This window comes from Propithecus coquereli, unplaced genomic scaffold (genome assembly GCF_000956105.1).
Source record: "Propithecus coquereli isolate 6110/MARCELLA unplaced genomic scaffold, Pcoq_1.0 Scaffold254, whole genome shotgun sequence".
In the NCBI taxonomy this organism is placed as follows: Eukaryota; Metazoa; Chordata; class Mammalia; order Primates; family Indriidae; genus Propithecus; species Propithecus coquereli.
Window position 1 is genome coordinate 687,798 of NW_012148108.1, and position 11,399 is coordinate 699,196.

The 11,399-nt window shown below is 39.3% G+C and overlaps 1 protein-coding gene across 1 annotated transcript in view; it reads right to left on the reverse strand.

Moving 5' to 3' along the window:
* ZNF507 (zinc finger protein 507) overlaps positions 1–10,421 on the reverse strand; it is a 22,940-nt gene extending 12,519 nt beyond the window's left edge. The window contains exons 1-3 of the mRNA XM_012647021.1: positions 8,292–10,421; positions 6,751–6,868; positions 2,932–3,046 (exon numbers count right to left, since the gene is read on the reverse strand). Coding sequence (XP_012502475.1) covers positions 2,932–3,046; positions 6,751–6,868; positions 8,292–10,421 — 2,363 coding nt within the window. The remainder of the gene's footprint in view (positions 1–2,931; positions 3,047–6,750; positions 6,869–8,291) is intronic.
* Between the last annotated feature and the right edge of the window lie 978 nt (positions 10,422–11,399).

An 11,399-nucleotide genomic window follows, 5' to 3' on the forward strand; every position in this document is an offset into this window, starting at 1 on the left:
TTTCTTTTCTATTTTTAGTAGAGACGGGGTCTCGCTCTTGCTCAGGCTGGTTTCGAACTCCTGAGCTCAAACAATCCGCTCGCCTCGGCCTCCCAGAGTGCTAGGATTACAGGCGTGAGCCACTGCGCCCGGCAAGACACTGCCTTTAAAGCAGCCAGACATGGCATGGGGACCTCAGCACTGACAGTATGGGGCACAGCATCTCTCTTGTAAAGTAGGTGGTGCCTGCCTACTCAGGAACAGAATTATTCTTCGTTTCCCAAATGATGAGAGGTCAACAGCCTTTTCTTCTCTCTCTCCTTTTTTTGTTAGACAATGAATCGTTGAGAAGGGATGAGAATAAAAGCTGGGCCCAGTAACTATTAGACAGCTACCCTTTACTGCCTGCTTATTATGCGCTAGTACCTTACACGGTATTGCATTTAATCCTCACAACCCTCAACATCCTCATTCTATAAATGACAAAACCAAGCACAGAGAGGTGAAACAGTTTGTTCGAGTTCACACACCCCACAGGTGTGAGAGCTCAGGTTCAATCCCAGGATTATCTGTCCCCAGCCAGGCCCATATGAAGCTGTGCTGCCCAGACGCATAGATGGGGCCAGTGAAGGACTGGAATGGCAGCATGACAAGCAAAGGAACAGGTATTGCTACTGTATAAAATCTATTATATTACATAACAGGCATATTGAAGTACACGATAAACCTTTCGTACCCTTGTGCAAAGTCTAGAAGTTGTGCAACAACACATTCTTTCTTGCTCTGTAAGAAATTTATCACTGCTACTTGTGAGCATGTTTCTTAAAATTTAGGGAAAATCCAAAATGCACAGGGTAAGGAATCTGAGAAAACAAGCCCTAACTCTGACCATAAGTGCACCAGGCTACAAAACTGAATGAAGCAGATATGGAATAAACCAGAAAAACTACTGCAATCCTTACATTAAATCAGACATTAAGAAGGCTACGCTTAGTAGCTCAGCTTAAGGCAAACAGTATGTGACAATGAAGAGAAAGTCCTAGAAACATATTGGAATAGAACACATTAATCCATAATACTCTGCAGAGTGCAAATCCCATGAAAATAAATATCTATTTAAAGAGGGTGAAAAGGGAAGTCACAAGATTAGAAAATAAGACTTACGAGAAAAACCTGGTAATAGTTACTTGGAGGAAGGCACATTTCTTCTAAGACATAAACACTCAGGCCAAAACCACTGACAAAGAGGGGTGTGAATAAATTTGGAAAACTGTAACAGACTTCTCAGATGTTACATGAAGAGGATTCTTGTAGGATGTTGCCTACTGGTAGGAAGATCCTAGGATAACTGCAACCAATTCTATGAGTCTGTGAATATTTTAAGAACATAAGAAAACATCCCTAAGACACTGAAAGCTACCAAAATGAATCTTTAAGCTGTAACACTAATCTATTCAGGTAGATGTGAAACTCTCCTCTGCAGAACCAGAATCAATCATTAACCTCTCATAAATTTATCATGATCATGCATTTTACAGTTCACTTGTTTATTGTCTACAAACTCCATCATGGCAAAGATGAGGCCTTTTTTATTATGACTGTAGTTCAAGGACTTAGCACAGCCCCTGGAACGTAGTATTTGTTCAATAAATATTTCTCAATAAATGAAAGAACAGAATAACTCTACATTCAGAAAATGTTATTTTATTCTTGCCCGAATCACATGAATTTGACACAAAGCTTTTTCCTCCTATCAGGCAAACTAATGTCCCGTTTCCATCATGTTCTTCTAGACATTTCCCAGGGTAAATTATGAATGGATACATGTTGATCTCACCTATCATTCCTTATCTAGAATTTTATGGCACTGAGTTACTGTTAATAATGGTCTTCATTGTACTCTGGGGCAAAAATCTTTCTTCAGAATTCTAGTTTTGAAAACATTTGAAATAAAAATAGACACCGAGGTAAGTTCAAATATCTTCCACAGACTTTGCAAACAGGCACTATCTGAAGAGTAATTATAAATGAGTCTGCTGGTTAGCAAATTAAGCACATATTAGGTATTTAAAACCATATATATAGAGAGTGCCACACTACAGATTCAAATAATGACCTTTTTGACACAGTCTGTCAGGTTTTCATTTAGATTAATAGAATAACTTTCACACACTCACTTGTGTCATGCTTATAAAACTCAGAGAGAGAATTAAAACGTGAAACAAGTTTTGCCAAGAGGGTTAAAAGAATTGGTGCCCGTGGGCCTACCACTGTCAGTCATGGTGATGGGTTAGCGCTGTGCGGACCCTGATGTTCCACCATGGCTGCAGGGAGAACAAACTGCTCTGTGGCAGCTGGACAAACTCTTTGCACCTTTACTGTACATAAACCACAAATAGTTTATTCTCAAGAGGCAAAGTTCATTTAAGAAATAATGATCTGTTTAAGGCCTACCTTAATTCACTGACAATACTTGTTTTCTGAAAATACATATTTGAATTTGCTCTTGTGAAAAATCAAACTAAACGACCTTATTCTACACACAATAGCTTAATTTTCAAAACTGGAATTTTTCATAGAAAATTTTATTGCCTTTCAGTTTCAAGGATCTTTTGCTGGAATACTGAGTACCTAACAGCCAAATTACTGAAATGTACTCCAAAGCACTGAAAATTACCATGATAATTTATATCCAAATGAAACGAAAACATAAATCTGATAGATAAAGCATCTTCCTATATTTTAACTAGACAAAAGCTCTATTGTCCCAAGACTCAAACTTAAAGTTCATGTTCCTTAACGAGGTAAACAAGCTTATAAAACCAGTAAAAGTTTCTTGGTTCTTAACCTGTGTTTCAGTAAGTGCTATGAATTTTTGATTATTTCTATTTTATTTCATTACTACAAAATATTTTAATGCAAGTATTAAAATTCTAGGATTCTCACACTTACCTGTACGGCTTATCAGAATTATGGATTCGTCTGTGGTTTCTCACACCAACATATGTGGTACTTGTATAGTCACACACATCACATCTATACTGTTTCTGGACTGAAGACTTATTCCCTAGACAAAGTATTTCAGAGTTTTAGCAGCATGTTTTGATAAGATTTAAATGACAGCATTTACATTCCATTATAAATGAATATTTATACCACACAGTAGTAGTAACATTCCAATCAAGGCTTTCTCACTGTTTAAATTTAACAAGTTTGAAGTGGTTTTACAGGTTCTCCTGCATCAGTTGATATAAACTGAGTATCATCTCTAACCTATAAACCTAGATAGTTTGGGTTAGTTTCTGCATAACCTTATACAAAATTCTAAATTATAATGAACTTGCTTCCTGCTGACAATGTAGCAGCTACATTAACCAGAGACATGCTGTTGATCTGTATCAACAAATAGGTGCTACTCTAATCAATATTGGATATATTGTCTTAAGGAAACAGTGATTCTCCAACAAGCTGTAATTTAATACTATAATCCAATATTATAAAGTGTGGCTATGAAGCATATATGACAAACTCAATATAAAAAGCCTAAAGCTTTCTCACCCTGTGGGTTTTCTTTCTTTACAACTAAATGTCAGCCAACTGCACCACGGAAGAAAAAGCACCTGCAAATTATTAAGTGCTATATAATGTAGTGTAATTCTATCTAGTAAACTGACAGGATACAGAGACAAAGGTTACGACTAACATGAATATGTAGCTCCCTGAAATGCAGGAAACAGAGATCCAATGCAAATAGGCCATGCTACTAAACTCGCTCTGCAACAAGAAGGCTGGGTAATTAAAGTCGGGCTGGGCTTGCGACAATACAAGTTGAATGATCTGATCATATCAAAGTGTTTCCTGAAGACATTCAAGGCTTCATTTGCTCTCTGTCAGCATACGGTCCACAGGCTACTCACACCTGACTGCTTCACGTTCAGACACAAAGCAAGCTTGGAGGCTCAAGAGTAAGCAGAGCAGGAAGAGCTGTGTCCCTTGGCAGGAAGAAAGCTCAGGTGGAACACTAGTACATAGTGCGCCAAAGAAAAATTAATGGTACAAAAGAAAACCCACGCTGAAATTTCAACAAAGAAAATCCTTAAGTTAAATTTAAGCTTTCTAAAATTGAAACTTTCTTTTGCTAATAACTACTGCCAGGCAGAACAAAATGTCCTAATTTCCTGGTATAAATCTACAACATTAATATACACACTAATCATAATTATAATCTAAGTATTACTCTTAATTGGTAGGTTAAAAACTTGGACTTGATTACAAATGGCACTGTTCCAAATACAGTTTTAAAAAAATCCTGAAAAAATGAAGTGTGAAATATTGGATAATGGTTTTGTGTGAGAAATATTACAGATCAATGACAACTAATAAAACTGACAGATGGAAAAACTTAATATAGCACGGATGAGAGCCTGTGCTACTTCACGCAACTGTTTCCAATGGAAAGAATATTGGATTTAAAGTTCAAAAACTTGGGCTTAGTCCTTGCTCTGCCACTTACTACCAGTATGATCATGGGTAAATTATGTTGCCTCTTGGGGTCTCAGTTTTCTCACCTACAAGATGGAAATACTAGAACCTCGCGCTGTGGTTTAGCAAGTCCTGCATTTTTCCTTCACCCAAGTCTGCACATTACCGGCATGTCTGGGTAAAGTCTCTGCCCTGTCACTAAGCTGTACATTCCCTGAGGGCAAGGATGTGCTTGTTTTGTTTATACTGAATCCCCAGGGCTTGGTAAATTACAGGTTTCCAATAAAAAACAATTTAATTGAATTTCATAAAGAAAGACCCTATGAAAGTGCTTTGCCCACGGTTCTGTCAGAGCACCTGTGGTGTTGGCCGTTGTCCCCATCAGTCCAGTTGTTTTCTTCACGGAGCTGGGTTCCTCAAGGGCAGTGACACCCTTCATTGTACTCCCAGTACACAGCTCAGTATCCAGCTCAACACAGGAATGCCATGCCTGTTGGCCGAATGGATGTCTGACGCACAATTATACCCGATCTCTAAGTTGCAAACACACCCTAAGGTATCTGTGCTATCATAATGGGCAGAAACAGGGACCACAGAGGCACACATCTCTCTTCTATTTTAATAAATTTACTAAATGGTTAAAGACGTTTTAACAAAACATAAATTATTATTACCTTCTTTGCAAGCTAAAAATTTGTTCTTTGGCCTGACAACCAGATTTCAAACTATCGAATATTGAATTAATAAAGTACCCATCCACGTGTAAGTAGGAAGGAAGACAGTCATCTGAACTGTTAATGCCGTGACAGAAAAAAGCAAATGGAGCCATGTGGGGTGAAAAAAGGCACCGCAAGCAGTTTAAAATCCGTACATTTATCCCTAAGAAAAAAGTACAATCCACAAAGAAAAGAAGCTGCAAAATGGAATATGGTGAATAGACACTAGTACTGTGGAGCTGGAAATGGTTTAATTTTGAGTTGACATTTTAATCTTTTTATTAAAATTGTGAATTTTAATCTGTTAACTCATTGAGACAGTTTTATTTTTGACTTTTGAAGTCAAAAATTTTTGTTAAGCTGGTGCTAGGAAAGCCATATTCCAGCACTGGAATTAACTGCAGGTGGTGCCACTGAGTAGTACGTACTTTATTCCTTCATTAGGGATTTACGGTCCAATCATATCAAATGTTTTAATGTCTCCTTTAAAGGGGCTATGGAAACATAATGAATTAAAATAAAAGGAGGCATTTAGGGCTATTTTGTAAAGAGGAAACAAAACTGTTTTAGCTCAGCCATCTATCGCAGAAACAGATGCCATGTCATAAACTCCTTTTGTTTTGGATAGTTTTACAGGGATGACATCTGTTTGACAAGGGAATTTTGGTGCTACAGTGGTGTCAAAATCAGTTCTTTCAGAAACATTCTAGAATCAGTTATGCTTTCTGGGGTATAATTTAATGAAACATTATGGTAAAACATTTCACTCTGTAGTCGTTTCTAACTTTAATTCTTAGCAAATCTAAAAAGGAAAGTCACCCCAATATGTTTTATTTCCCATAAACACGATGTGCTCCACTTGAGACATTTAAAGTATATCAATTTAAGTGAGCCGAAGCAAGGAAGCACAGCTTAGTACACTTTATCCCCAATTCTCCGGATGTGGCATCCGCCTTTTCATGGAACTCTAATTAAATCTTTTGATTCTAATATTCCTATTACCAGAAACTCGGCCGACTGGTACCTAACTAGTACATAAAAAGATCGTGTGTGTGTGTTTTTTAAAATAATGCAGATGAAATCTGGCAGTCATACTTGGATAAGAATAAGATCACAGCAGGAGGCCTCAGTTAAAGTTTGAGGTGGGGGCCCACCATCTGCAAAAGCTATATTCTCAGTAGGTCAATTGGGACCGAGAGAGGGAGAGGAGGTTTTCTTTCTCTGTTGCAGCTTCTCCTGCTTGCTGGTACGGCACCTTCCAGGGGTCTATGCTGTAGCTGGGCTCGCACAGGACAACATAAATTTCAACTGTACTATCTACCTACACAGCTGAAGCTGAGTCCTTCCTTACTAACCTAGTGTTTCTTACCCAGGAACTAGCAATAATTTACTTCATTTAGCACTCGGCATTTCCTCAGAAACAAAGATAAGATTCACTCACATCCATAATGTAAAAATAGGGGAGAACTCATACACTTTAGTCCTGAAAATAACCCACAGGACAACTAAGGGCATTTTTACTTCGTATGCTAGTCATTGCAGCCTGTATAAAAAAATATTAACACATAGATACCTTCCTGAACACACTTTCCATCGGTTGTATCACTGGCAATTCCTGACTCGTTAGAAGTTGCTACTGACGCGGTATCGGGAGGACTGTGTTGTTCCCTCTCATGATTCCTCAGTTGACTCTAAAAAATGGAGAGAATATATAATTTTCAGTAAATACACATATCCAATTACTAGGAGGCTGTAGAAAGGGTTTATTGCTTTCATGGCCTAGTACCTAGAATATATTACCAGTATTTAAAAATCAAATCTGATGAATTGATATATTTGACAATTTATAGAAACAAATACATTAGATAAATCATCAACTCTTCAAAAAGGCAGTTCCTCTTTCATATTCTCCAAAAAGAAGTCACTGCTGTCATAGGTGGTGTTTGTGCATGGCACACGCATGCTTACTGACCTGCTTGCTGCAGGCCCAGAGGAGAAAAAAGCAGTGTTCGGAATAATGCTGCACTTGCACAAAAATAAATCCGCGTAAGTAATCACTGGAATCCTAATATTTGCCTTTAATTATCAACTAAGTGTGTTAGAGAGACCTAACTGGAACTGTTCCTCCAGTGATCTCCTCCTCCTCCTCCTTTCACCCCCATGAATCAAGAGCACAGCAGCAAAAGAAGCTCCTGGAAACTTCTGGAACTTGCATTTCAGCTCATTTGGACGTGCTACTTGGAATTTCATGGGGGCAAACCAGGCAGCACTGAATCTCAGACTCAAAGGCTTTTTTTTATTCCTGGTTACCTTTTTACCACCAGCTAGACCCCAACTCTGGGTAGTCTGAGAGAAAAAGTCTACATCCCAGTTAGCCCTTTAGGATACATTTTTAAAACATTTTCAAAGAGTCACCTGGCCCACAGAAGAAGAAAAATTCTAAACCAAGGAATCAATGAATGCAAGTTTCCTTTACAAAAGAATGATTTCATACAGGCTATTGGTTTTAAGGTCAGCACATGAGATGAAAAACACAGTAAAAATTACCCTTTGAAGTCCTTTAAACTGGCTGTAAAAAACAGTATTTGTGGCTCTATTTTCACTGTACTGCCTTTCAGTAAGTCCAATACAGCCCACTTTTCCTTCTGCAATGACACAAATTACCGTTGGCTGTGTAGCAGCTGAAACAAATGACTTGCATTTTGGGGCCACGTAAGATGAAAAACACATATTTTTTACCTTGATGATACATGGTTAAATTTGTGTAAGTCAAATGTGTGTATCATGTCAATCCACTATACATTCATTCCCTTGTAACTGAAAATCAACACTTAAAAAATATATATATATACGCACTAGAACACTAATAAACACAGAGGTTGTTTGAGGAGGCAGCAGGCAGGGGGAAGATTTCAGCAGCAGAAATTCTGAAGGCCTAGATTTCAGTCCCAACTTCAACACTAATTAGCTGGGATCCCCGGGGCAAAGTGTCAAACTTATCTGGGACTCAGTTTCCTTATCTATAAAACAAGGTGGTTGGATTAGATCTACAAAGTTCCCGCCTGACTCTACAATTCTGAGGTCCTCTGAAAGATTTCATCAACCAAGGCTTACCTTGTAATGAAAAGATTCTTCACACCGCTTGCACTGGTATATTCTGGTTTTACAGTGGTTGATCATGTGGCTCTCCAAATCTTTGCTATTGTCAGCTATGTGCTCACAGATGGGACACTGGTAAGGCTGTCTCTGTCGGTGGACTCGCAAATGTTGCTTGATGTAGCCTTTGTTACCGCTCGTGTAGTGACACAGGCGGCAACGGTAGGGTCGCTCAGCGTTAGGGATGTACTCCACCACGCTGCTTCCCGACAAACCGCTATCGTTGTTGGGTTGGCACTGGGCGTTGTCCTGCAACTCTTTCAAAATATCATCGTCTGAAGCATTCTGGTCTGTCCTTTCTCTCAATTTTTCAATTACGGTGAGTAAGGACATGCTGATGCCTGTCTTAACTTGCCCGACTGACAATTCCTGCCTTCCCTCCGGGAGTGCTACCAAGGTAGAGTTACTTTGGTTAAAACTAGTTAATCCATCTGGGGAGTTTTTAAGCGGTGACATCATTTTTGAATATGCTGCCAAGGTACTATCTACTTGCCTTTGTCCAGTATCTGGGTCTAAAAGGTTTATATCCCCATAGTGCCCGAGGTTGGCTCTTGTAAGTTCTGCAGCTCTTATAGGCATCGTGACGAGGGCTTCTGCAGCTAGCGAGTGCAGTCTAAGAGACTCTGAATTTGTCCTTCTTCGGCCTGGCGGGGCATTCTCATCAGGGGCCAGGCCTTTATTTATCAACTCGTCTTTCTTCTCTGCATTGCTCCAGCCTATGATCAACCCCCCAATATCAACGGTACATTTATCGGCGTGATAAACGTCATCCGTTCCTTCACACCCCATCTGGGCTTCTGCCTGGCTCAGGTTTTTCCCCTCTTCAATTTCGGCATTCATGAGGAAATGTTTCTGTGACAGAGTTTCTTCGGCACCTGGCAATCGCTCCACTATCACGTTAACGTGACCTTTTTTATTTGGGCTACTGCTAATGATTTTCTGTGCTGATGAGAGCAGGCTATCAGCAATCAGATTCTCCTCCGCGTCCGAAATCACCTCGAGCATTTCTTCCTCACTAGCGTCAAGGGTGACCGACTGACTTAGGTGTACTCCCCTTTCTGCACTCTGTTCTAAAGGAGATGACGATGGTAACTGTTCTGAACTGCAAATCTGCACTTGTACCGATGGCCCATTGTGGATACTCAGTTCACTGTCTCCAATGGCAATGACGACTGCATCGACCCCACCAGGTGTGGCAGCCACTGAAGAATCCAGCAAGCCCAGGGGCTCATTTTCATTTTCAAAGATTGGATAGGAGCAATCAACTTCTCCAGCATGTTTCCAAGCATGTGTTTTCAACATCCTCTGCTGGCCACAAGTATAACTACAAAACAAGCATCGATACATGCCATATTGTTCATACGCATACCATTTCCTCCTACCCATTTCTGCCACAGATGAAGTTTGGATAGTATGAGTTTGCGGACTGTCCGCATTTACCGGGACATCGGGAATAGGTTCATTATTTCTTTCTACTGTTCTCTGACATAAGGAGTTGGAAGGGCTTACGCACTGCTGGGCTTTGGATTGAGTGAGACTACTGGCATCATTTTCATGGTCATTTACCACGTGAGCTTCAAGTTCCTCTTGGCTTTTAGATGTGATATGGCACTCTGAGCACATCAATATCACTTCATTCTGCTGACCATGCTGCTTAATATGATCTTTTAACACAGGAAAAGATGATGACAGAAACTTACAAAGGCTGCACTGGTAAGACATAGCCTTCCCGTCATTCTGGGCAGGAGAGTCAGCGGTAAGATTTGTTTGTGACATCTCAGCCCTTCTAATAGCAGCAGCAGGTGATTGGGTTACTTTAGCTGGAATCTCACAGAGTTCTTGGGTTTCAAGAGAGCATGTTGTGGCACTTGACCGTGTGCGTTTTTTCCCAATTAAAAGACATTTTTGTGACTTTTCATGTTCCACTATCTTGCTTAACTTCTGGATAACATGAATTAATGGATCTGTTTTAGGTTTTCTTTGTTCATCAATTTCCAGTGAAGGACTGATGATACTTTCAGCAGTCAATATAGCTTCTTGCTCTCCAATATCTGGCACCAACATGGCAACACTGCTGCTTTCTTCCATATCTAAAAAGGGTAACACACAACAGAAAAGATACAGGTTACAGGATAATTACAAACATGTAATTCAGGAACTATATGCCAATTTTAAGCTCATCTTAGTCTTTTCTAAGATGGGAGCTCTGCATCAATGTGCCTGGCTATTCCCAGTATAGACAAATTGTTCAGAATTTCCTTTGGAATGCAATCTCCTGTAAAGACTGATGGTGAAGATCTTTCCATCCTTCCCTTGTTTCTTTGGAAATGACTTTAACCACATTTATCTCAATTTTTCTTCACTTTCTTTGCCCTTGACATCCAGATGAACCCAATCAGTACACCCTTTTGCACAATGCCAAGGAAAAAGACTCTTATTCCCTGATTAAAGGAATATCGCCATTCTCATGGAATGGGGAACCACCTCAAGTTACTGAGAAACAACAGTCTATAAAGCCAATGATTGATACAATTCTTTTTTTAAAATTTTTATTTATTTTTTTTAGAGACGCACTCTGGCTCAGGCTGGTTTCCAACTCCTGAGCTCAAGCGATCCTCCTGCCTTGGTCTCCCAAAGTGTTAGTATTACAGGCGTGAACCACTGTGCCAGGCCCAATTGATACAATTCTTGAGAAACTATTCTTACACCAAATAACTGTAGTTTTATTACTAAAATCATAAATTTCTGTTTTTTTTTCCTCTCCAAATTGTGAAACCATAGTCATTTAACCTATTGTAAAGGGCATAGTGAATTTTGAGAAGTACTATGCAAATGAAACTAAATAAAAGCAATGATCTAGTTCCTACTTTTACTTCCTTTGATTTATCTTCCTGAAGATAAACCACAAACTATGCTGTGGTTTTTTTAGAGAGGTCACATTAGTGGTCAACTATTACTCATACCCACATATATGTATTTTTTTTTTTTTTCCTGAAAGGGAAAAGGGCATCAGAGAAGGAAAAAGTTTACATCCCAGTTGTATTTCAGGTCCAGATATGAACAGAG